General features: G+C 55.7%; 1 protein-coding gene and 1 long non-coding RNA gene across 3 annotated transcripts; one reads left to right on the forward strand and one right to left on the reverse strand.

The window, feature by feature from the left end:
- Window positions 1–3,168: 3,168 nt before the first annotated feature.
- On the forward strand, window positions 3,169–22,134 carry LIPE (lipase E, hormone sensitive type). 2 transcript variants are annotated; one of them, XM_045531566.1, is made up of 10 exons: window positions 3,169–3,429; window positions 13,553–14,088; window positions 16,103–16,193; window positions 16,304–16,449; window positions 16,657–16,842; window positions 17,028–17,322; window positions 17,862–18,089; window positions 18,666–18,842; window positions 21,025–21,446; window positions 21,845–22,134. In XM_045531566.1, exons 2-10 carry the CDS (start codon window positions 13,573–13,575, stop codon window positions 22,055–22,057), a joined length of 2,274 nt encoding a protein of 757 aa, XP_045387522.1. In that variant the 5' UTR covers window positions 3,169–3,429; window positions 13,553–13,572; the 3' UTR covers window positions 22,058–22,134. The 2 variants fall into 2 exon arrangements, with proteins under 2 accessions (XP_045387522.1, XP_045387521.1); XM_045531565.1 differs by lacking the exon at window positions 3,169–3,429 and adding an exon at window positions 3,463–3,918.
- LOC123624037 lies at window positions 15,903–25,642 on the reverse strand. Its single transcript, XR_006730052.1, has 2 exons — window positions 25,545–25,642; window positions 15,903–16,167 (listed from the first exon to the last, which is right to left on the reverse strand). It is a non-coding gene; the product is annotated as an uncharacterized LOC123624037 (long non-coding RNA).
- Between the last annotated feature and the right edge of the window lie 502 nt (window positions 25,643–26,144).

Raw genomic sequence — 26,144 nt, forward strand, 5'->3', positions numbered from 1 at the left:
TCAGAAATGGTCTTATTAAAGATAATAAAGGTTAAAAAAAAAACTTGGCACAGTTTCCTAGAATGTGGGCAGCCTCCAGCGTTTGTGAATACTATCATCATCGTTGTCATCAATGGTCATTGTATTCTGTGAGTTTCCAATCCAGTGCAAAAGATACACATGCAGAACCATAGTTCAGGGCTAGAGAGATGGTATGGAGGATCTCAAATGCCATTCAGAAGGGCTTCAAGCTGTAAAAATGGGAGGTCATCACATTTTTTGTTTTTTGTTTTTTTTTAGCATGGGAACAAAATGATCAGAGTGACAATATAAGGAGATTAAACTGGCAGCCATTTGCAGGAATGAATAAAGAGGAAAAATAAAACATTACAACAACTATAGAGATGGCCTCCCCCATGACCCTTTCCTCAAACATCACAAGGGGAGAATGTAAGGAACCCTCACCTAGAATCTGGCTTTTGTCATCCCAGATGAAACAGAGGACTAAATTGGGATGCTTACCTTATGAGAAGAAACATTTTAACTGAGTGGTGAGTGGGGTGGGGCCCTATTTATGACACAAGAGGGCAAGCCCCTCCCCCCTGGTAAGAGAGTACGGGGCACACAGCCTTTCTTATTCCCAATCCCTCCCCACTAAAGTAGAGGCATAGAGTGCATTACTCGGCACAGGAGTGGGGGCCAGCAGTGATCAGCCCATTTGCCACCTGCCTTAAAAAGGAAGACCAGAGATGCCAAGATGTAGTGGAACCCAAAGGGAGGTGCCATCATGAGGAATCAATGAAAGATCTGTGAAGAGGAAGGCCTGAGGGGGAGCCCAGAAGAATGAAGCCTGGGAGATCACCACCTCCCATGAGGGAAATAACAACAGTGGAGCCAGGTTCTAACACAGTATCTAGGCCAGACTGGGAATCTGAGCCTCACAGGAGACCTACAACCCAGTCAGAGCCAGAATTCAAGACGCAGCAGGGATCCAATACCCAACAGGAGCCTGCTTCACAGCCAAGACCCCTCACCCAGCAGGAGCTCCTTGCCCAACACGAAGCTGAATCCCAGCAGGAATCTAGCATCCAACAAAAATCTGTTTCACAGCAGGAACTTCTTGCCCCACGGGGGCCTGTACCACAGCAATCACCTCCCATCCAACGGGTGAGCTTCACTCAACAGGAAGCTGCTTCCCAGCAGGGTCCTGGGTCAGGCAAAGAATCTACAACTAAACAGGAACCAGAATTGAGAGAGGGACATGTAGCCCAGCCAGGACCTGTGCCAGGAGAGCCAGCTGTAGCTCAACAAGAAACTGAATCAACACTTACAGACCAGGCTAACCCTGGACCCGAAAAGGGAACAACTGCCCAGATTGAATCTACATGCCAAGAGAGACTTGAGCAGTCAAACCCCATAGCCCAGCAAACAACTCTAATCCAGGGAGCCAAATCCAGGCAGGAATATTTGACTGAGCAGGGATTTCTAACAAAACTGCAGGAACTATCCACACAGCGATCAGCACAAGAGTGGAAGGCATTTTTTGAGTGGGTCACAGATTTTGACTCAGAATCAGATGTGCAGTCATCTTTAGAGACAGATCCTCTAGCCATGAGGGATGGAACAGCGGCCAAGGGAGTGAAGCTGGCCTTTAAAAAGAAACCGGGTTATGAAGTGATATCAGGATATGGTGGGCCATCACCACATGGGAAGAAAACTAGTGCCCAGAATCACAGACACTACCAGGACACAGGTGAGTTTGAACCTGGAGGAAATGGAACCTCCCAGGGATAGTCACTGATTCATGTAAGAAATACTAAAAATTTACAGTATATCAGGTTAGCTCTGGCCATCCTTCGACAATCCTGTGAAATACGTATCAACATCCCCATTTTATAGATGAGGACACTCAGGCATGAAAATAAAGAAGTAAAGGATCTTGGACTGGCCTTAAATTTTAAAAGTGACAAAGCCAGGATTTGAAGCCAGGGTCTGACTTTCTCCCCTGCACCAGGCTACCTTCCTGCAGGGGATTTGGGGGAAATCGAATAGAGGAGGGAAAGTGCTGTGGACTAGGGCCCAGGAAACCAGGAAAGCTGCGCTCCTCCCAGTATTCATTCGTCCGTCCACAAAAACTGACTGAGCCCCAGCTCCGGGGCAGACACTGGCGTAAGCACCAGCAAACAGTGCTGAACGGGGACCTTACCCTCCTGGAGTTCCCTTGCAGACTAGGCAGAAAATCGGGGCATCAACAGTCTCTGAGTTGACCAGGTCTGTCCTCTGCTGCCAGGAAGACACTTGCTCCCCGGCCAGGCTGCCCCCCTGGGGGACTCTCAGTCCAGCCAGGTCGAATGGCCATGCTGGCTGTGTTCTCAGGAAGGAGGGGCCTGGGACAGGGGCCGTGGGGGCCACTAACGTCCCAGGCAAGGTCAGGGAGCGATGAAAGGAAAGTTGGGGGAGCAGTATCAGAGGGTGACGGGCCCAAGACTCCGGGCTGGCCGTTAGCGCTCCCTCGCCTCCTCCGGCTCTTCCCGGGTCCCCTCTGAAGCAGGCAGTGGTGGCCCCGGGGTGCAGGCTCCAGTTCTGTGGTGTTCAGGCTCTGAGCCTCCTCTAGTCTCAAAACCCCTGCCATGGAGAAGGGGGGAATGCAAGTTTTGTCCATGGAATTGGGGGGGGGTTACTTTTTGAAGCAGCCTAAGGAGGTGGGAGAAACGATGCGGCCCCCATCCTGAAGCCGAGGGCACCTGTGAAGCCATAGTCCCGAGGGTGAGCAATGGTGGTCTCTGCCCCCAGGAAAGGCTGGGCCGTCCCTCTCAGAGCTGGGAAGAGGGTAACTAGTCTCGCAGTGCCAGGGCTGGTTGTATGCTGACAGGGAGGGAGGAGGGGCAGGATGCAAAGCAGGGTTCAAGGCCTGCTTTTTCTAGCGCTGAGGATGAGGAGCTGTTTCTCTAGGCCATCAGAGCTCAGTCTCAAAGGACGCCCGCACCACACCGCGGATGCCGGCGAAGCCGCCTTTGAGGCGCCCCTGAGGCAATTGGCCATGTGCGCATGCGCAAGCTTCGAGCCTTCCTCTGTTCCCGCCTTTTCCCGGGCACGCGCCGCTCCGTCTATTTCCGCTCTTTTGCGGGCCAACCTGAGGCCTGAAGCTAGTGCGCAGGCGCTGAGCATTCTCTTTACCTCCTCCCTTCCATTCTCGGAGTGGGGTGGGGGCGAGGGGAGAGGGCAGAGGAAAAAAAGAACCTGGTGAAAGAGAGCAACAGGGGCACCAGGAGATAGAGAGCGGGGCTTCCTCAGGCACAGCCACGCCTCAGCGCTTGCGCCCCGCCCGGGCTTTGAGTTGCCACAGGACCTGGCCCGCCCCTGCCCCTAGGCGGAGGCTCAGCAGGTGTCCCGCTCTCCCCTTCCAGCAGGCGGGCCAGGCCGCATTCTAGGGGATCCCGCCGTGGGAAGGTGAGTGGAATTGCGAGGCTGAGCGCCAGCACCGAGAAGATCGGGACTTCCCCTGTTGGGGTGGTCTCCGCGGGGCTCCGCACTACTCATGCCCGAAGGACGCTTTTCGCCGCCTCCAGGGCTGCATTTTTGTTGGCCGCGGGCCCTTTAACGCGTACGAGGGGGCGGGATCAGGCCTTAAGCCCTAGCGGTTGAGGGGCGGGGCCCGGCAGTGGAGTGAGGCCAGAATTGCTCAGGGGGCGGGACTTCGGACGGAGCGAACCTAGGATTGGGTGGTATGGTAGCCCAGCGGGGTTGTGTGGCCAGGATTGGTCCTCCGGGCGGGGCCCGGCGGCTGGAATTGGCCCCCGCGTGAGGACCGCGGAGAATTGATGGAGTCATCCGGGGAAGCGGAGCCCGCCGGGGCTGTTGAGGCCCCGGCTTCGAAGAGGGCCAAAGAGGGGTCGAAGAACCGCAGTCGCCAGCGGTGGCGAAAAGGCAAGGCCAAAGGTGAGCGCGCGGGGCTGGCAGCAGCCGAGAGGAACCTTGTACATCCTGCGGAAAACTGGGGACAGAGTGGACTGACCCACCACCACGAGAAGTGGGGGAGCCCGTGGAATGGCCCATTGCTGCTCTGCGGGGGGGCGGGGATGATCCTTTGTGAGAAGGGGGTGCTGTGAGAGGGGAATGTCCCACCCAAACATGGGGACTACACGCCCAGTACCGGCCTGGGAGCAGAGTCCGGAATGCGAGTCTTGTGGACCAGGGTTCCCGCTCAGGTTCCGTATTCGCTGTGTGACTGAAGGGCAACTGCTGCCTTCACTGTTTTCCACTTGGGAAATGGTTCAAGCGCTGATTTTCTGGTCTCCCGTGCTCTTGAGAGGATAATGGGGAAGGAGTTTAGCAGCTGTTACCCAAAGAGGAAATTTAGGGGCAAGTCAGGAAAAGGTAAGAGGAAGAGGCGCCCATAGTGGGAGATGCAGCGGGGCCAGTACAGCTCATCACAGCCCCATCCTCCCACCCGTCAATCAGTTCATCCATCCATCCATCCATTGTCAGTCCACCTGCTTCAGCCGGCTCCACTAAGGTGTAGCTTCCTGACCTCCACTCCTTCCAGGACAAGGGGGTCCTGGCTTGGCTTCAGACCTCCATGCCCTCCCTTGGGAGAAGGTAGGGCTGTCACCTGGGTGCTCTAAGGTGTCACATTATTTCCAGATCTCTGTTGACAGACTAACAAAGATGCTGCAAGCCTCAGGCAGGGAGAGGTCCTTGCTCAGTTATGACTATTTATCAATCTGGGTGAGGACCTGTGAGAAGTTTCTGTGCAGGAATGAAACTGACATGGACCCCCAGCCCCAGGAACCCCAAATTCATCCTGTTGTAGAACTCATCATTAGCCAAGGGTAGAACTGAAGTTGGCTCCAGACACATACACACAGACTCAGACAGGCTTGGAGTTCAGGCTGGAGCCCAGGGGCACTCACTGTCACACAGCAAGACACTCAGCCTCACAGCAGGATGACATACCCAGAGGCAGTCCAGACCATGGTTAAGAACATAGGCACTGGAGACCTCATCCCTCAGGCTATGAGCTATGATGTGCTGGGCAACAGGTTCCCTCTTTCCCTCCCTCAACCTTCTGAGCTTTAAAAGGGTATGATGACAGGAGTACTTGTAGGGCTGTTGTGAGGTTTGATTGAGTGCAGAAGGTTTGGCATGGGCACACAGCAAGCCCTCAAGAGAGATGGAGGTTATTATTACTCTTAGTCCCCCATAGGCAGGGAGCTTCCTGTGGTGGCCAGTGGAACTGTGTCTTCCTTGTTTATCCTGTATGTCCAGAGCCTGGCATGCCAGGCACATAAGCACTCAAATATTTATTGAATTAATAAGTGAAGGAATGTGTGAACTACAGCATAGGGATATTAATAATCATGCTTCCCTTAAGGTTGTCATGAGGAGCCAGAATCCACTTGGGCAGGGCTCCCTGCACAGGGCTCAGCCAGTCCTACACACAAACCCATGGACCCACCTACTCACAAAGGCTCATTCCCCCAAGCTGCAAGATTTGCCTGTCATTTCCTGATGCCTGCCCTGGTGCCAGGCCTCAGATGGGTGAATCACCTCACCCCTGCCCCAAGGGCATCTGGGCTGGCTCGAGCAGTCCTCGTCATCAGTTTGATCTTGCCAGTAACTGGATGAGGCTAGTATCACCTCATATCCCAGATGACAACACTGAAACTCTGAGGCACCAAGGCTACCTGGGCTTCCTTAGCTGGCCAGTGAGGCAGAGAAATGGCCACCTCCTGCCTCCTCAGGGCAGGGAGCTTGTGAGTTCACAAACACTGTGAACCCAGCCTTAATTCTGGGCCCAAGGGGTTCCAATCACACAGATTCATTCAGCAGACATTCACTGAATACCTATTTGTGCCAGGCCTAGGCTCTTGGTGGCAAGCAGGACAGACTCATAGTTGAAATGGTGACACAGTTATTAATCAAATAAGATTATAATTGTAAACTGTGATAAATACAACAGAAAAAAAAAAAAAACAAGAAAATGAAAGAGGGAGGCTTCCTAAGGAGGTGACATCTGACCCAAGGATGAGCAGGCATTAACTGCTGTGCAAAGGGGGTGGTCAGGACAGAGAGGACAGCACAAGCAAGGACCTCGAGGCCCAAGGAGGCAGCACGTTGCAGTGCAGTGGGAGTTCAGCAAGGGCCAGGAGGAATGGTAAAAAAGGAAGCTGGGGCAGGCAGGATAAGAGAGGAGAAAAGTACCTGGCTTGGTAGGCCACGTCCAGGATTTGGAGCTCTGTCCTGAGAGAAAGGCAGCGGGGCGTTGAAAGGTTGGGAATGTGTGAGCAGATTTAGTTTTTTTTGTTTTTTTTTTTTTTTTTTTTTTTGAGACAGAGTGTCACTTTGTTGCCCGGGCTAGAGTGAGTGCCGTGGCATCAGCCTAGCTCACAGCAACCTCAGACTCCTGGGCTTAAGCGATCCTACTGCCTCAGCCTCCCTAGTAGCTGGGACTACAGGCATGAGCCACCATGCCCGGCTAATTTTTTTGTATATATATTTTTTAGTTGGCCAGATAATTTCTTTCTATTTTTAGTAGAGACGGGGTCTCACTCTTGCTCAGGCTGGTCTCGAACTCCTGACCTCGAGCGATCCACCCGCCTCGGCCTCCCAGAGCTAGGATTACAGGCGTGAGCCACCGCGCCCGGCCAGATTTAGTTTTAGAAAGATCTGCTGGCTACTATGTGGACAATAGATTGAAGGCAATGAATCAGAGACACATAACAAACTGTCACAATCATCTAGAAGAGGATACTACAGCCTGACTAGGGAGGAGGCAGTGGAGATGGAGGGAAGGGCCAGTTCCAGAGGCTTCAAAAGGGTGGAGTGGACAGGGTGATAGATTGGATGGGGTTGGAGCTCGGGGAGTTGGCCAGGATGATGCCTGGGTTCCAGCTTGAGCAAATGGGCACACACACACACACACACACACACACACAGACCAGGATACACACAAACGTGTATTTACGTATACATATACAAACACATGCCCCCACAAGCTCACAAGCCAAGAGAAATGAGAGCTACAGATACACTCACAAGCTAAGAAACACAGAGGCCGTGACGCTCACATACAAACTTGCATACCTTCAAACATACCAAGAAACTTGATAATGCAGAGACTGAGAAAAAATGTCAACATGCCCACCCATAAACACAGGCCAGGACACACACTAGCCAAGACACATACCTACCAATGTACACACATCCGTGTGAACCCCAAAGACACACTCACACCTGACCAGAAAGCATGTACGGGAGGCACAGAGAGAGAAGGAGCAACACACAGATACCCGCAGAGACCAGCAGTGCCACCCTGGAGCCACCCCTGGCTGGCTGTGTGACCCCAGGCGTCCATGCCACCTCTCTGTGCCTCAGTTTTTTCATCTGCCAAAAAGGGATGATAATGGGCCCTCCATCATGGGTTGTGGGGCAGATGACACAAGTTACTTCACTTCACATAAAGCACACAGAGAGACCAGTGCCTGGCACACAGTGGTCGTTGGCACAATGTCTGCTTCTTTATGCAGACTCTCCACGCACTAGGCCCCACCTGCATCTGATCCCAGGCTGTCCCATTTCAGAGGCCTTGGTCGCCTCCCAAGCCCCAGGCCTGGCCCTTCCTCCTTCCCCCACATCCTTCCCCTCCGCCCTTCTCACCCCTGCTCAGTCCCCAGGGGCCAACATCCAGGCCGGATACAGCTGTCCAGAGGCTTCTTATGGCAAAAGGCAGGTGCCCAGTGGGTGGGACACCCACACACGCCTAACAAGGGCTCGCCCCCTCAGACCTACCTCTGCCCTAGTCATCACCCAGGCCCGAGCAGGCCCGCCCCTGCCCCAGTGCCCTCTGCCTGGAATTCCTGTCAAGTTTCTGGCAATCTCAACACCCCTTCCTCCTGGCTTTGCCCAGCCCAGCCCAGCCCTCAGGGAGCCTCCTAGAACTGGACAAAGGGCAGGGTTCCGGAGTCCCTAGGGCCTGGAGTCCAGCCCCTTCCCCACCGCTTTGTGTAAGTCATTAGTCCTGTCAAAGGTATCCTCTTTCATCTTTAACAAGACCTACCCCATAGACAAGAAGCAAATGAGACTGGGTTTATAAAGTGGGAAATCACAGTGTCACATAATATTTACCAAGCACCAGCCATGTGTCAGACACCACACAAGGGCTGAATAAAACAGGCACAAGTCCCTGCCCTCGGGGAGCCTATAATCTAGTGAGAAGACAGAGCAAACGACATGAATACAGGCATACCTCGGAGATACCACAGGTCTGGTTCTAGACCACCACAATAAAGCGAATCTCACAATCAAGCCAGTCACACGAATTTTTTGGTTTCCTGGTACATAGAAAAGTTATGTTTACACTATACTGTAGGCTATTAAGTGTGCAGTATCATTATGTTTTTAAAAACAAGGTATATACCTTAACTAAAAAAACACCTTTTGCTAAAATTGGAGTCAGTCCTCTCAAACCCTGCCACTGCATTATCAACTAAATTTATGGAATATTCTGCATACTTTGTTCTCATTTTAACAACGTTCACTGCATCTTCACCAGGAGCAGATTCCATCTCAAAAAACCATTTTCTTTGTTCATCCCTAAGAAGCAATTCCTTATCCATCACAAAGTTTTATCATGAGATTGCAGCAATTCAGTCACATCTTAAGACTCCACTTCTAATTCTAGTTCACTTGCTATTTGTATCACATCTGCAGTTACTTCCTCCTCTTGAACTCCTCAAAGTCACCCGTGATGGTTGGAATCAACTTCCAAACTCCTGTTAATGTTGATATTTCAGCCTTCTCTCATGAATCACAAATGTTCTTTATGGCTTCTAGGATGGTGAATCCTTTTCAGAAGGTTTTCAATTTACTTTGCCCAGATCCATCAGAGGAATCACTATCTATGGCAGCTATAGCCTTATAACTTTTTGTTTGTTTTTTGGGCTTTTTTTTTTTTTTTTTTTGAGACAGGGTCTTGCTATGTTGCCCGGGCTGGCCTTGAACTCTTGGGATAAAGCAATCCTCCCACCTCAGCCTCCCAAGTAGCTAAGACTACAGGCACACACCACCAGACACAGTTACAAAATGTAGTTCTTAAATAATAAGACTTAAAAGTCAAAATTACCCCTTGATCCATGGGCTACAGAGTGGATGTTGTATTAGCAGGCATGAAAACAACTTTAATCTCCTTGTACATCTCCATCAGGGCTCGGGTGACCACATGCATTGTCAATGATCAATAATATTTTGTTTTCTTCTGAGCAGCAGGTCTCAGCAGTGGGCTCAAAATATTCAGTAAACCATGCTGTAAACTGATTTTCTGTTATCCAGGCTTTGTTGTTCCATTCATAGAGCACAGGCAAAGTTAGATTTAGTGTAACACTTAAGGTCCCTAAGACTTTCAGAATGGTAAACAAGCACTAACTTCAACTTAAAATCACCAGCTGCATTAGCGCCTAACAAGAGAGTCAGCCTGTCCTTTGAAGCTCTGAAGCCAGGTATTGACTTCTCCTCTCCAGCTATGAAAGGCCTAGTTAACATCTTGCAGCATAAGGCTGTTTTGTCTACATTAAAAGTATGTTGCTTAGTGTAGCCACCTTCATGTTATCTTAGCTATATCTTCTGGATACTTTGCTGCCACTTCTACATTAGCACTTGCTGCTTCACCTCGCACTTTGATGTTATGGAGACGGCTTCTTTCCTTAAACCTCATGAACCACCCTCTGCTTGCTTCAAACTTCTCTTCTTCAGCTTCCTCACCTCTCTGAGCCTTCACAGAATTGAAGAGAGTCAGGGCCTTGCTCTGGCTTAGGTTCTGGCTTAAGGGAATGTTGTGGCTGGTTTAATCTGTCCAGACCACTCAGACTTTCTCCATATGGCTGTTCTACTTTCTTAGCACTCTTGTGTTCACTGGAGTAGCACTTTTAATTTCCTTTAAGAACTTTTCCTTGGCATTCACAGCTTGGCTGTTTGGCGGAAGAGGCCTAGCTTTGGGCCTATCTCAGCTTTCAACATGCCTTCCTCACTAAGCTTAATCATTTCTAGCATTTGATTTAAAGTGAGAGGTGTGCAACTCTTCCTTTCTCTTGAACATTTGGAGGCCATTGTAGGCTTATTAATTGGCCTAATTTCAATAATTTGTGTCTCAGGGAATTGGGAGACTTGAGGAGAGGGAGAGAGACAGGGGAACAGCCAGTGAGTGAAGCAGTCAGAACACACACAACATTTATCAATTAAGTTCTTATATGGGCGCTGTTGGGTGGTGCCCCAAAACAATTACAATAGTAATATCAGAGATCACTGACCACAGATCACCATAACAGACATAATGATAATGAAAAAGTTGTTGAAATGTTGTGAGAATTACCAAGACACAGAGACACGAAGTGAGCACGCCATTAGAAAAATGGCACCAACAGACTTGCTCAACACAGTTACCACAAACGTTCAGTTTGTGAAAAACACAGTATCTGCGAAGCACAGTAAAGGGAAGTATGCCTGTAGCAAATTGCATGGCATGTTAGACTGTGATAAGTGCCGAGGAGAAAAATAACCCAATACGCCATCTCAGCGAGGCCGAGTGAGCCCACAAAGCAAACTGCATGGAGAAAATGCCACCTGTCACCACCCTGAGTGGGCAGGATGGCCAGGTGCAGTTTCTAGGTGAGGAAACCAGACTCACCCAGGACTGCCCGCTGAGCGATGTAGGCCAATGTCCCATTTCCACAGCCACAAGCTGAGAGCTGCCTTCCGATGCCCCTGTCTGTCCATCCATCTGTCCATCTGTTCCCCAGCCCTGGGGAGGGGCTCTCCCAAGCTCCCATCCAGCCCTGCTGCCTGCACTCTGCCTCTGCGTGCCCTCCTTCCTCCTTCAGGTGTTTGCTGAGCACCTAGTATATGCCAGGCCCCGTGACAGGCCCTGGAGCCACCCCCTCTCCTCACGGGGATGACAGTCCAGGGCAAGAGAACAGAGGATTTGCCTCAACCTACGCCTGAACGAGGGCCTCTCATCTGCACAGGGCCCTGCGAAGGCCCTGTACCTAATCTTGTATTTGTAATTTTGTAATCATCTTCCTAAAGACCCACACCCCTATACCTTATGTTTCATGGCTTCATAAAACCTGATTCCGACCCAGGGGAGACGAACAACATACATGTAAACAAATTAAATGTATAACTGTAAAAAGTGTCAAATGCCAGGAAGGGAAAACACTAAGTATTATGGCAGAAAATAATGGGGAGTGCATATCTCCAATGTAATGTGGAGGAGAGTTGGGGTGTACCCCTTCGAGGAGGTGACAAGTTGAGGACTGCAGGGTGAGAAAGGGCCAGCCAGGCAAGGAGCATATGGAGTAACATAGAGGGAAGGTCTCTCTGAGCCTCTGTTTCCCCACATATGGAGTGGAGATGGCAGTCACAGCAGGGCGGGCTGTGCAGGGTAAGTGGCAGATGCAGGGTGCCCACTGTGGGCACACCGCCCAGTAGGACCTATGGCTCAGGCCCCCACCTCAGCTTGGAACTGCCCTTAATCGGCTTTTGTCCTCCCAGGAGGGACAAGTAGGGCTGGCTACCTCCTCTCTCCCCCCAGCAGCTGGAGCCGGCTGTGCCAGGGCCAGACTTGGGGGCGGGAGCTGAGATCACTGGGCCTTTGGCTCTGTGAGTCCACTCTGGGGACAGAGAAGGCAGCCTGGCTGGGTGAGAGGGGACAGTTTGTTCAGGACTGGGGCTGGGACCCCTGGGTCTGAGGGAAGGGGGGCTGGGGGCCTGGACTCCTGGGTTCTCCTCCTAGGACAAGGACTCCCAGTTGAGCTTGGGCTGGGAACAGGCAGAGAGGGGGTTGGAGAATTGGGCTCTGTACTCTGTTTACAACACGTGTTCCTCACTGTCCTTTCTGGGTGGGAGGTGGCTCTGGTGGCCACACCCTGGACAGGACAGCCCCTCCCCTAGTTTATTGCCCCGGGCAGCTACTGGCACAAGCCACAGACCAGCAATCTCAGCCCCGGAGCTCAGAAGAGGCCTAGGAGGGGTGAGTGCGTGGCCAGCTGCGAGACAGGAATGGCCGCTGCCAGACCCCAGGGCCAGGAAGGGAGAGGAGACACCTTCTTGGGGACGAGGAAAACAGGCAAGGTGTCAGGCTTTGGGCTTCGGGAGGGAAGAATCCCTGGGACAGATGGCAGCATCCCCACCAGGGGGGCAAGGGCCACTTGTCCAGGACCTGGGTGACAGGGCATCCAAGAAAAAGGGTGACCTGAGTGCCTTGGAAGACGGGGATACCAGAGGGAAGATTACTGGGGACCCAGAAGTGTGCGGAGTCAGACACAGTACAGCAGAGGTTTTGAGGGCCAGAGCTAAAGGTCTGGCCTCCAGAGCCCGGGAGGGCACCCGGCATAAAGATGGCTCTGGACCCAGAGACCTGCATTTGAATAAGCTCTGCCACTTTCTGCAACCTTCAGCTCCTTTCTTAACACCTCGGAGCCTCAATGCTTTCTCCTGAAAATGGGGTGCTAGCAATAATAGAGATTTGAACCTAGGCAGTGCGTGTCTCAGAGGGTTAGTGCACTACATGGACAAACGCACAGAAAGCTCTGAGCACAGCTCGAGGTCGGTGGCGAGGCTGAGTACCGCTGTTCCAGCCAGGGGAGCAGGGCCAGCTGAGCAGTCTAAGACAAGTGGGCAGGCCCGAAGGCCAGGGGACCCAGCTGGGGGAGAATCGAGACCTGGTTTTGGGAACTGAGGCTTGGAGGGGGTTCCACAGCCAGACTTGAGGGATCAGGAGTGGCTCCTCTCTGAAAAGGCTAGAATTATGAATTCCTGGTGCAGGAAGAGAGCTGGGCCAAGGGACTAGGGTCCCTGGAAATGGGAATGGGTGGGCTGGGGGCTAAACTCTCCCAAATACTGGTGGAGAGGAAGGGCCCGTGGGTGGCACCTGGGGCCTAAGAAGGAAAGATGGGATTGGGGCCTGGACTGCTGGGGCCTGACAGAGAGGACCAACTGGGGGCTCTGGACTTCTTGGGACCTAGGAGAAGGAGTCCTGGGCCCCAGGAGAGTAAATGGGGACAGGTGCCTGAACTCTGGGGTTCCTGGGAGGAAGAAAAAAGGGTAGGTGAACTCCTGGGTCCTAGGGGCGATGCAGGAGCTAGGGAACCAGAGTCTTGTGGGTTCAGGTGAATGTCTGGATTCCTGGGTCCAAGAGAGAGGAGGCGGCCAGGGATGGCAAGATTCTGAGTCCCACATAGGTGAGGGCAGGGGCTCCTGGGTCTGAGGGAGGAGGGGACTGAGGGCTTGAACTCCTGGCTCCTGAGGAGAGAGAAAGGCACTGGGGACTTGGCCTCATGGGTCCTAAAGAAGAAAGGGAATGGGGCCCCAGATTCCTGAGTCCTAGAGAAAAGAGGGTAGCCTCCTAGGTCTGAGGGAGGAGGCACCTGGGGTCCTGGGCCCCTGGACTGAAGGAAGAGAGGGCTGGGGTCTGCCACCTGGGTCTGAGGGAGGAGGGCGCTAGGGCCCGGACTCCTGGGCCCCAGCTGGGCAAGAAGTGACCTGGCCCTGCCTAACAGGACTTCCCACCTGCCCACAGCCTCAAGGCTCACACACAGCATGGACCTGCGCACAATGACACAGTCGCTCGTGACGCTGGCAGAGGACAACATGGCCTTCTTCTCCAGCCAGGGCCCCGGGGAGACAGCACAGCGGCTGTCGGGTGTCTTCGCTGGTGTGCGGGAGCAGGCACTGGGGGTGGAGCCAGCGCTAGGCCGCCTGCTTGGGATGGCGCACCTCTTTGACCTGGACGCAGAGACCCCGGCCAATGGGTACCGCAGCCTGGTGCACACAGCCCGCTGCTGCCTGGCGCACCTGCTGCACAAATCCCGCTACGTGGCCTCCAACCGCCGCAGCATCTTCTTCCGCACCAGCCACAACCTGGCCGAACTGGAGGCCTACCTGGCCGCCCTCACCCAGCTCCGCGCTCTGGCCTACTACGCCCAGCGCCTGCTGACCACCAACCGGCCCGGGAGGCTCTTCTTCGAGGGTGACGAGGGACTCAGCGCCGAATTCCTGCGGGAGTATATCACACTGCATAAGGGCTGCTTCTATGGCCGCTGCCTGGGCTTCCAGGTGAGCCCCCTGCCCTGTGCCCCATGGTGCCGGCACCCGGTCGCCCCCAGTTTGGCCCAATAGTGTGGTAAAATAACCGCAGTGGTCAGGGTTGGGTTCAGAAAACAGCAGATACAGAAAGAGGAAGTTCCCTGGAGCTCAGACAGAGCTGCACCAGGGGTCTCAAGCTCACGGCCCCTGGGCCAGATCTGCTGTGTAGTGAGAAATCTTCAACTTGCATGGCTGTTTTCAGCAGGACACCCACTACTATCTCCTGTCCTGCACTCAGGAGAGTCACTCGCTCTTCTGTGCTCCCTGTGTGGCCCCTGAAGCCATTTGAGTTTGAGACCCTAGGAGGAAGGCGTTGTTCTCAAAGGACTAATCTGTAGCACACCACTTAGTCTCGCCCCTTGGAGCCCTGGAGGGAGAGAGGATGGCAGCCCTCAGCTGCTGGGCTGTGGCCTGGGCTTTTCCACTCACCTAAGGAGCTGTAGGACCACAGGATTTTCAGGCTGGAGGGAGGGCCAAGCCCATCAGAGTTGGTGACAGTGAGGAAGCCCTGGTGAGGCCTCTCTCCTGCCTGAACCAGGCGGCCTCCTCCCCGCTGCCCATCCCACACCATGCCCAGAGGAACGCAGCTCATCAATGTGCCGAAAGTGAGGCAGCCTGAAGGCCCTTGTGTAAAAAGTGGTTTAGGGACTCAGACAATTTGGGGACCTCGAGGCACCAGGCTCACAGCTGAGGCCCAACTTGCCCCTGTTGGGTTTAGTGTCAGGTCCTCCAGTCCCCAGCTGCATCAGGGGACCCCAGCAGTAGTTTCTGGAGCTATGTGGCCCTGTAGTCCTTCCCACGCTCTCTGGGCCTCCCCCAACCTCAGCAACAGCTGAGCTTGGCAGTCCCTCAGCCTCCCCTCCCCACCCCACGCCCCAGGCTTCCCCGAGGGCCATTCTTGGAAACCTCCCCTCACCCAGGCGGAACCCACAAATATTGATCAGCCCAGCTGGGCCAGCCAGCTCCTCCCTGTGGCCCAGCCCTGACCTTGGAGTCATGAGAAAGAGATTCTGGGGCCGCCTGAACCAGCATCCCAGCCACAATGGCCAGGCCCTCTGGCCCGCTAGGCCTCCCGCCAGGGGCAGTCTCCCTCTGAAATGTCATCCCCCAGGAGGACAGAGGCCTCCCCTGTCTCGGTGTCTGCGCCAGCCCAGCGTCTAGCAGGCAGTAGGACCTTGGCCAGTGTTTGTTAAGTCAACAGAAGACTGCCACTGGGCCCTTGCCTCAGGCTCCTGTGGCATTGTTTCCTCTGATCCTATGTCCCCACTGTCATTTCTTATTTGCCTGTCTGCTTTCAGACGGTGGCTCTCTGTCCCCCTCCCTAGGCCTCAGACAGTCTCCCTCTCTGGCTGTCTTTCTGCCTCAGATCTCTGTACCTGGCTGGCTGTCCAGACACACCCCCCTTTTCCTTTCTTCCTGCTGCCCCATCTCCCCATCGTGTCTCTGACTTTCGGGAAGTCCCCACACCATCTTTCTCCCCAGCTTACAGCCAGCCCGCCAGGCCAGCGGCTCCACCTCACACTGAGAAGGAAACAAATTCCTCAGCTTAGGCCCTGCATGAGCCCCCTGTGCCCCTCCGACCCCTCCCCTGCTCACCTGCTCCAGCCACGCCGGCCCCCTGGCTTTCGCCACCATGCCAAGCCCAGGCCCCCTCTAAGCCTTCGTGCTTGCTGTGCCCTCTGCAGGGAACACCCTTCCCTCACTCCATTCAGACCGATCCCTACTTATCATTCTGTGTCCCCTCCACCTGTCATTTTCTTCAAATCATTCCTTGTTCCTTGACGTGACATTGCATATGGCCTTGTTTATTTGCTGATAATCTCTCTTCCCTTCGAGAACGTCAGGTCCATGAAGGTGCCTAGAGCCACGCCGGGCCCTCGGTAGGAGCTCGCGAAATGTTTACTGAATGAACGTGTCTCCCCCATGCATCCCTGTCCCTCTCCTGGGTGGGTGGGTAGGTGACAGCACGTCTCTCTCTGCACAGTTCACACCTGCCATCCGGCCATTCCTGCAGACCATCTCCATCGGGCTGGTGTCCTTCGGGGAGCACTACAAACGCAACGAGACGGGCCTCGGTGAGTCCCAGCCAGGCCCTGCCTGCAGCCTCCACTCCGGCTCCTCCTTCCCACCCCTTCCCAAGCAGCCTGACCAACTGGGGCTCCTTGACACCCCTCCCACCCCCCAGGTGTGACCGCCAGCTCCCTGTTCACCAGTGGCCGCTTTGCCATCGACCCAGAGCTGCGTGGGGCCGAGTTCGAACGGATCATACAGAACCTGGATGTGCACTTCTGGAAAGCCTTCTGGAATGTCACCGAGATCGAGGTGCTATCGGTGAGCACGGGGCCCGGTGAGGACCCTACCTTGTTACAAGTGGGGATGCTGAGGCCCAGAGACCCATCCGAGGCCACAGCAGGTCTCTGCAGGGCTCCAGGCCCAGGGGTAGCAGCACAGGAGGGGAGAGACTGAGGATCACAGGGGAGCTCTGGGGGCACCGCTGCAGGCAGTCCTCCCCAGAACCCCTGTGTTCCCTCCCACCAGTCTCTGGCCAACATGGCATCGGCCACCGTGAGGGTAAGCCGCCTGCTCAGCCTGCCACCTGAGGCCTTTGAGATGCCGCTGACCACTGACCCCACACTCACGGTCACCATCTCACCCCCGCTGGCCCACACGGGCCCTGGGCCCGTCCTCGTCAGGCTCATCTCCTATGACCTACGTGAAGGACAGGTAGGACTCCAGCCTCAGCCAGGTACAAGCCTGGAGCCAAGGAGCGCGGGCAGCCCATCCCCAGCACCCGCCCTAGATGCTGCACACACCTACCCCGGTCCTGTCCCTTCAGCACATCCTCTTGGAGGGGTGTGGCCCGGGCAGGCCCACCCAGCCTCACCTGCCACCTCCCTGCTCACCCCCAGGACAGCGAGGAGCTCAGCAGCCTGACGAAGTCCGAGAGCCAGTGGACCCGGGAGCTGTGGCAGCGTGCCCAGCAGGCACCCCGCTCACCATCCCTGGTGGTGCACTTCCACGGCGGCGGCTTCGTGGCCCAGACCTCCAAATCCCACGAGCCCTACCTCAAGAGCTGGGCCCAGGAGCTGGGCGCCCCCATCCTCTCCATCGACTACTCCCTGGCCCCCGAGGCGCCCTTTCCCCGCGCACTGGAGGAATGTTTCTTCGCCTACTGCTGGGCCGTCAAACACTGTGCCCTCCTGGGTGAGCCGCAGGCCCCCTGCTGCCCATGCCTGTCCCACCCCTGCCCCAACCTGCTGCCAGCTCCTCAGCCTCAGCCTGGCACCCTGCCTTCCCCTTCCCCACCTCCACCTCCCACCCCATCCTGCACCAGTCTTCATCTCCGCCACTCCCTCCCTGCCTCCTGCTGCCTCCTTCCAGCCTGACTCTCCGTCTCCTCCGCCTCCTCATCCACTTTAATCCACTTCCCGCCCACCCTCCCGCCTCCGTGGCCTCTGCATTCCCTCTCTGTCCCATACTGCCAGCCTCTCGGACTACGCCGGCCCACGCTCCGGCTTCCCTGACCTCCCTCCTCAAATACCAACTTCTTGGGAGGACACTGAGGCCCAGAGCAGGGCGTGGCCATCCCCTAGGACACAGGGCCTATGGCCCATCCCTGACCCTCCGCTCCCACCCGCTGAGGCCTCTCCCTCCTCCACCAGGCCCAGAGCTTGAGTTCCTCCTGCCCTCCCTCCCCAGTCTCCTGCCCCTGCCAGGCTGTGACCAAACCTCCCTCAAACCAGGCTCAACAGGGGAACGAATATGCGTTGCTGGGGACAGTGCCGGCGGGAACCTCTGCTTCACCGTGTCCCTTCGGGCAGCAGCCTACGGGGTGCGCGTGCCAGACGGCATCATGGCAGCCTACCCGGCCACAATGCTGCAGTCCACCGCCTCTCCCTCCCGCCTTCTGAGCCTCATGGACCCCCTGCTGCCCCTCAGCGTGCTCTCCAAGTGTGTCAGCGCCTATGCAGGTGAGGCCCACGCCCTCAGAGCAGGGGTGGGGGGTGTTTAGATGCCTGGGTCCTACAGGGGATGGGGACTGGACTCCTGGGGTGACGAAGGAGGGGCCGGGCAGAAGAATCTGAGACTCCTTTCTGAAGCCATCAGGTAGGCACAAGTTCCTGGGGGCACAGATGCCTGACGTTCTGGGTGTTAAGACTTGGCCCAGGGCCGGGCGCGGTGGCTCACGCCTGTAATCCTAACACTCTGGAAGGCCGAGGCAGGAGGATCGTTTGAGCTCAGGAGTTTGAGACCAGCCTGAGCAAGAGCGAGACCCTGTCTCTACTAAAAATAGAAAGAAATTATATGGACAACTAAAAATATATATAGAAAAAATTAGCCAGGCCTGGTGGCACATGCCTGTAGTCCCAGCTACTCGGGAGGCTGAGGCAGGAGGATCACTTGAGCCCAGGAGTTTGAGGTTGCTGTGAGCTAGGCTGACGCCGTGGCACTCTAGCCCGGGCAACAGAGTGAGACTCTGTCTCAAAAAAAAAAAAAGACTTGGCCCAGAAAGAGAGATCAACGCAGCCCCCACATACACTCTGCAGGTACGGAGACAGAAGACCACTCCGACTCGGACCAGAAGGCACTGGGTATGATGGGACTGGTACGGCGGGACACAGCCCTGCTCCTCCGAGACCTCCGCCTGGGCGCCTCCTCGTGGCTCAACTCCTTCCTGGAGCTGAGCGGGCGTAAGTCCCAAAAGACGTCACAGCCCGTGGCCGGTGAGTGACTCCCTCCCACCATGCACCCAGCCAGGGTGGCCAGGAGGGACAGCCCAGTACAGCAAAAGTTCCCAGGGGAGGAAAGGGGCCGAGCCCTGGGGCACACAGTGAAGCAAAGATCACCTTCCCGGCTGGCTCTGCCCCATACCCCACACTGGCCCCTATCACAAAGCCTCGCTTTTTCATGACATCCTAGAAATGCCAGGACTTCGGGTCTCCCAGGTTATCTCGGAAATTGCAGGATTTAGCTTTTCAAACAGCCTCACCCAGAAAGGCCCCGCACCCTGGCAAATAACTCAGAAGATCTGCCGCATGTCCTAATTTTCAATCCCTGAAAATCCCGTGGGCCCTCAGGTGGAGGGCCAGCGCCCCTCAGTTCTTTCCAGACTTTTAACAGAGATATAGGGGGCTAATATCTCCCCAAGGGCTGTGGTGCTGGGGTGGGGACATCAGCAGATTTGAGGGACCCTGGGAAATGGAAATGGAGGAGATTCCCAGCCTCGGGTAGGTGGCAGGACCCTCAGGCAGCCGAAAACCACCTCCATCCAGGGATCCATGTTTAAGGATTTTAATGCGCAACTAATTCAATTTATTTTCTATCTCTAGCAAATCAACAGCATTCTCTGAATAATAGGAATTGCATGTTCAAAAGTAGATAGGGTTCCTATTATTCAGAAAATTATTCCAATTGAAGGTATTTTAGTTTAAATTAAGTTTTTAATTTTAGGATTTTCAAATGGATACATATACACACAACAACAATTAAAAGGGAGTTGAATTTGAGGCATGTGGACCATTGAGCACTGGGGTTTTCCCTGTAGGATAAAAGTGACAAATGCAGCCGCTGGAAGCTCACACCTCATTCCTGCTCCCCCCTCCACCAGTTATTTGCTGGCTGCTGGGTGACATGGGCAAGTAACAGTATCTGTGAGCCTTGGTTTGCCCCTCTGTGACATGGGTACAGTAAGAGTACCTGCCTTATTAGGTTGCTGTGAGGACTGCATGCACCTATTTGTGTCCAGTACTTAGCCACCCACTGTCTGGAACACAGTAGGTGCTCTTAGAAGATGCCAGCACCCCTGTGCCCTAGTGTCAACAATTCTGTTCCGGTGACCCCATGGGTCACAGAGCACTTAAGTGGTTATTCTTACGTTGTCTCATATTTTGCCTTCGTGAATTTATAAAGGCAAGTAAAAAAACCGAAAGTGGCCAGGTGCGATGGCTTACACCTGTAATCCCAGCTACTCAAGACGCCGAGGCGGGAGGATTATCTGAGCCCAGGAGTTCAAGGCTGTAGTGAGCTGTGATCACGCCACTGCACTCCAGCCTGGGTGATGGAGCAAGACCCCATCTTTTAAAAAAAAACACAACTGAAAACGTAGGTCTTCATTACATTCCCTGGTCCTAGTGGTAGGCAGTGTGGGTCTGATAAAATGAATAGAGCTAAAGCCAAGGTGGGCACACCAGGTGGGCTGAAAGTGCATCTTTAGCATCACTGGGGCACTTGCTTGCCTGGTCACTCTAAGGGAAGGGATAAAACTGAAGCACAAGAAGGAAATTTGGGGGAGCAGATCCCTGTGGCCACAGGTGGGAGATCCCTGGGAATCTAACAGACCCTCGAGACTCTCGTTAGCTCCCTGTGAACAGAGCTTCCTTTCAAGCCATGGGGCCCGCTCGCTCTTGGGATCACTGTGATGCATTTATATCCTGTGTCAAGTGGCCAGAAAAAGTTGGCTGGGCCTCACAGTGAAACCTTAATACTGACATACTCTGACCTCCCAGGGGGTAGTAGTACCTAACCCCATATATCTTATCCCATTGAGTTCTTCCCACTTATGAACTAAGGACTATTTTTACTTCCTTTTTATAGAAGAAACTGAGGCTCTCAGAGGTAAATTGCTCAGAGCCTTCCCAGTCATTGCACATGTGCACACACATACACACACACGCTCCCCTGGGACACAGCCCCACCTCCAAGGCTACCACCGTGACAGCCTGTGGCACCTGGAACTCCTCACCCTCCCCTAGGTCTGGGGGAACACCCCAGGCCTCTGCAGCCCCCCATGGCTCCTCTACAGGCCACTGCGCTTCCCATGACCTTCCCTGCCACCCACACACCCAGCTGCCAGAGCCAGGCTTATCTGTGGCCTTGTCCAAGCCCCTGACCCTGTCCCTCTCACAGAGCCGATGCGCCGCAGCGTGTCTGAAGCAGCACTGGCCCAGCCCGAGGGGCCACTGGGCACAGACTCCCTCAAGAACCTGACGCTGAAGGACTTGAGCCTGAGAAGCAGCTCCGACACATCGGACACCCCTGAGATGTCACTGTCAGCTGAAACACTTGTCCCCTCCAAACCTTCCAACATCAACTTCTTAGTGGAGCCTGAGGATGCATTGGAAGAGGTGGAGGCGAGAAGTGAGCTGAGCGCCAAGGACAGAGGCCCGGGTGCCCGTGACGCCTTCCCCAAGGGTTTCCACCCGCGGCGCTCCAGTCAGGGTGCCACACAGATGCCCCTCTACTTCTCGCCCATTGTCAAGAACCCCTTCATGTCGCCGCTGCTGGCACCCGACAGCATGCTGAAGACCCTGCCGCCCGTGCACATCGTGGTGAGCCCCAGACCGGAATGGTGCACCCCGGGGGGGGGGGGACATAGGTGCACCTGGGGGAGCAGGGGAGGTGTGCCACCCGGAGCGGGAGTGATGCCTGGGAAGGGAGTCGGCTGCCAGGGGTCAGGATCAGTGGGGCTCCCCACTGGGCTTGGGGAATCAAGACAAAAGGGGGGGTTGGAGGTGGGGAGGGACAGGCTGGACAGAGGCCAAGGAGCCCGGTTAAATTCATCCTCTTCCTTCCCACACCTCCCCCTGTTCCCTCCATTCCCTCCCCGACTCCCCGCCCACCCCCGGTCCGCATCCATGTGTTTCCCTCTCCCTTCGCTCACCTACCCGGTCCCCCCACCCCACCCCTCGGCACGTCCGTCACTGTGTCCCCCCCCACCCTCCCGCAGGCGTGTGCGCTGGACCCCATGCTGGACGACTCGGTCATGTTTGCGCGGCGACTGCGCAGCCTGGGCAAGCCCGTGACGTTGCGCGTGGTGGAGGACCTGCCGCACGGCTTCCTGACTCTGGCGGCGCTGTGTCGCGAGACGCGACAGGCCGCCGAGCTGTGCGTGGAGCGCATCCGCCTCATCCTCACTCCGCCCACCGCGCCGCCGGTCTGAGCCGCCGCGCCGCGCGGGGGACGGGGGCTGCGGGGGGGGCGGGGGGGGGGCGACACTAAAGGCCTCTGTTCCCACCTACGCGGCCTCCGTGGTGAACGCGCTCCGGGCGGGAGGGGGCGCGAGCTGTGCCTTAAGTCGGGGGCGGCACCGGGGGCGGCACGGGGGCTGAAGCTGAGAGCCCGGCCTGGGGGAGGGGGACGCACACACACCGGTCACCGAGACGGCTGGACCTGCACTCCGCTACTGCCTTCTACTGCTGCTGTGACCGCCGCAGGGGCGGGGTCTGGCCCTCCCTGGCTGGTCGATTTGTTTGTTTTTTGTGAATAAAAGTATTTAATTAGTTTGGCCTCTCTCAAATAGTGTGGGGTGTTTGCCCACCAGGGGGCAGCATCGGGCCCAAGCTGTTGGGAACGCGAAACCTGGAAGGGGTGTGGGGCTGCGTTCTTGGGAGCGGAGGGTGTGGCCTCCCAGCAGACCCACCTTCCCCTCGGACTTAATCTTGGGGGGGTGCTAGAGGACGCTGGGTCCTCGGTTCCCCACCCTTGAGGTCCGTCAGTAAGACCGACTGTCCCTGGGCCCAGTGGAAGGCTGCGCCCGCTTACAACCCAGCCTCAGCATCCACCAGGGGAAAAAACAAATCTCTTTGGGTCTCAAAGGCTCCAGTAACCCAAACTCCCTACAGGACAGGCACAAAGCTGGCAGGAAACCAGAAACAAACTGGCCACTCAAAATACTGGAAATTCCAGCTCTGCCCCGCTGTGACAGCGCCTGAACCAACCCTCTGGAGGCCTGGCCCCTTGGAAGCCCTGGGTTTGGAGTGGAGATTATTTATACCGAGGGCCTGCCTTCAAGGGGCTTCTGATCCTGGAATCAGGGAGGGTCGGGGGACAGACACAGGCTGTCACAGCCCCCAGAGTTTCCATCTGTGGTGGTCAGAGAGGGCTTCACAGATGAGGTGATCGGAACTTGACATTAAAGGATGAGCACAAGTTTGCTAGGCAGAAAAAAACATGGCCGGTTGTGAGAACCAGTGGGCAGTGATCGAAGCTTCCACCTGGCCAGAAGGTCAGGTGTAAAGTGGGGAGTGGCTGAGGGACTGCAGTGGTCAGCAGGAGCAGGCCCTGAAGAGCCTGGAGCACAATTCGGACTCTAACTGGAGGGCAGTGGGGAGCCATGGAGTGCTTTAAGCAGGAAAGGGTGAGGGTCAGCTTGGGGCACTGAAAGAGACTGGCGCCCTGGAGGCAAAGGAGGAGGCTGGGGACAAGGGAAGACAAGGCCTGAGCTGGGGCAGCGGCCATGAGGGTAGGGAGTGCGGGTGGAGCATCCCACAGCCACAACAGTTTGATGAATAGGACTTACTAAGGGTAGGGACAGGGGTACAGGCCAGCAAGGGGACAAAGATGACACCAGGTCTGGCCAGGAGAGCAGGGAGCAGGTGGACCATGAGGCTATCGCTTCACTGGCAGGAGGCTCAGATAGGTGTATGTGTGAGGGGGTGGGGCATGCTGGGTGCTGTTTGGGACCTGGTGAGATTGAAGGTGTCCATGAGACAATCCAGAGGGACATCCAAGAGGAAGCAGGAGGCAGGTGCGGTCTGGGTGGAGCCAAGGGAGTGGGACCTTTCCAGGAAGCCTGGGCTGAGCAGAGGGCCAGGTCAGAGACAGCCCTAAGGACCATTCCTCCAGTTCTGGTCCCAACTCTGACCTGATCTTCCATTGCTCTAAATCCTTCCATGGCTCTCCACTACTCTCTCCCTGGGCAAAGTCCAAGCTCCTTAGGCTGGCCTTTGACTACCTCTTTATCTTCTTCTAGCCTTACAGTTCCCCTGCTGGCAAAACCCCCAGTAAGGGGTAGGGAGTGGAAGGCAAGTGCTAGAAGGTGCTGAGGAGCAGCTGGTGAGGGAGGAAGCTGACCAGGAAAGAAAACGATGTAAAGTAAAAGGAGTTCCAGGCAGGAGAGAACGGTCTGTGTCAGGTGAGGATCGAAATGTTATCCTCAGGCCTCAGCAATGAGCAGGTGACCTCAGTGACCTTGTCCTCGCTGTTGCAGGGCCATGGCAGGTGGGCCACCAGTTGTAGTGGGCGGAAGAGAGAGCAGGAGGTAAGGGACTGAGCCAGTGGGCACTGCAAGGGAGCCTGACTCGGGGGATGTGCGCACCTGTGTTTAGAGATGATGGAACGTTTTAATGCTGGCAGGGTGGGGGAGACTGAAGATGCAGCAGCACAGAAAGCAGTTTCTGGAAGGGATGGGAAGCCAGGATCCTCACCTCAGAGGCCCTCCTTCACCCAGCAAGTGACTTCTGAGTCAGGGCCTGCGATGGGGGAGGGAGCTGTGGCTCAGAACTGTCCCTGAAAGTCTAGAGCCACTGGGCCGAGTCACAACTCCCCTGGTCCAGCTTATAGAACCCCTTGCTCATCTCTGTCAAAACAGTCATCACCCACCAACCTCCTCTTTCTTGTCCCCAGCTCAGGGATGGCTCCAGCATCCCCCAAGCCAGAGCTCTCGGTGTTGTGCTGGACACCCACTTGTCCCATAGCCCATCAATCCGCATATTGTGTTCTCTCTGCCTCCTGAATCTCTACCTTATCCCCTCAGCCCCTGCCCTGATCCAGGCTCCATCTTCTCCTGCCTGGGTCCCTGCCAGAGCCACCTCCTGGACTAGTGACTTCCAGTCTCATTCCTCCAGTTCTGGTCCTAACTCTGACCTGATCCTCTGCTGCTCTAAACACTACCATGACTCACCACTGCCCTTGCCCCAGGAAAAAAGTCCAAGCCCACCTCTTTGTCCTCTTCCAGCCTTACAGCCCCCCTGCTGGCAACACAGACTTGACTGGCCTTCCACTTGGGCATCTGCACCCAGGGATGCTCCTGCCATTGCTCATGCTGCAACACCCTCCCCACACCCTCGTCTCCTGGCACCTCCTGCTCCTCCAAGATCCAGCTCCAATGGCCCCTCCTCGGAAAACCTTTCCCTGACCACACCAAACCCAAAAAAGACTTCTGGGCTTCCCCCCGCCTCTGCACACCCCTGCCCATCAGTGTCTGTCCTCCCATCTGACCCGGACTCCTTGAGGGCGGGCCCAGGCCTGACTCATCTTGGTCCCTCCCATCGCCCAACACGAGGCTTGGAACACCAGAAGCCTCGGGAAATGTTTGTTTAAGTAATAAGTAGGTGCGTGTGTGAGTGAGCGAAAGAGTGAGTGGCTATAGGAGGGAATCAGCGAGTGGGGGAATTAATGAGGGTAGGCAGGGCCGAGCGCATGGCAGAGCAGGGCAGGCAGGGGCAGACACGAGTCAGGCTTAGGGCGGGAGGAACGGATGGAGGAATAGCCGAGATCGTGCATCCCGGGCGCGGTTTCTCCAACAAAGCAAAATCGGTTCGCCCTGGCCACGCTTCCCGCTCCGCCTCGAGCCTCACTGAGCCTCATCGTTTCCCGTCCGAGCTCTGTCCAGAATCCCAATGCTGGGCGTGCAGGGAAGCGCTTACCCGGCCACACCCGCCGAACCGGTTCCCTCGCGAGCCCGCTCGGGCCTCGGCGGAGCGCTTCCGATCCCGACCCCGACCCCGCAGGTTCGGGCCTATTGGCCGACTGGCAGGGACTGGCGGAGACTGACGTCTCCGAGAGCCTATCGCTGTCCGATTTGGGCTGTGATCCCCGCCTACTAGGGAAAGCGCCCTGAGTGGTCCAGGGAAGTAGGAGGCCGAGTGTCTCACTGGCTGGATGATAGTGACTGACGTAGCGAGCAGCTTATCGCAGCTGGAGCAGGCGAGCGTGTCGGACCCGCCTCTGTAGGCACGAAGCGGTGGTAGCTGCGGGCGTGGTCGGTCGCAGAATGGCAATGAATGGGGTTTCTGGCGGCGCACACCTGGGCTGTTTGCTGGCCTGATCCTTGGATCTTGAGGGAGCATGGGGACTCCTTGATCCTGAGGGAGGAGGAGAGTGGGGACCCCAACTTTTGGTCTGAGAGAGGAGGGGCTGGAAACCTGCTCGGTCTAGATAGGAAGGGAGACTCCTGGATCCCTGAGTGACTGGTCTGCCCAGAGATGACAGGTTTGGGGTTCAGGATTTTATGAGGCTATTTATGG

The sequence above is a fragment of the Lemur catta genome, chromosome 19, assembly GCF_020740605.2.
Source record: "Lemur catta isolate mLemCat1 chromosome 19, mLemCat1.pri, whole genome shotgun sequence".
In the NCBI taxonomy this organism is placed as follows: Eukaryota; Metazoa; Chordata; class Mammalia; order Primates; family Lemuridae; genus Lemur; species Lemur catta.

Excerpts from the sequence above, each read along its gene's own strand:
- LIPE (XM_045531565.1), top strand. The coding sequence starts at position 3,801 with ATGGAGTCATCCGGGGAAGCGGAGCCCGCCGGGGCTGTTGAGGCCCCG. Across the intron at positions 16,194-16,303 it reads ACGCAACGAGACGGGCCTCG|GTGTGACCGCCAGCTCCCTG; the intron begins GTGAGTCCCAGC and ends CCCACCCCCCAG. Across the intron at positions 18,090-18,665 it reads GTGTGTCAGCGCCTATGCAG|GTACGGAGACAGAAGACCAC; the intron begins GTGAGGCCCACG and ends TACACTCTGCAG.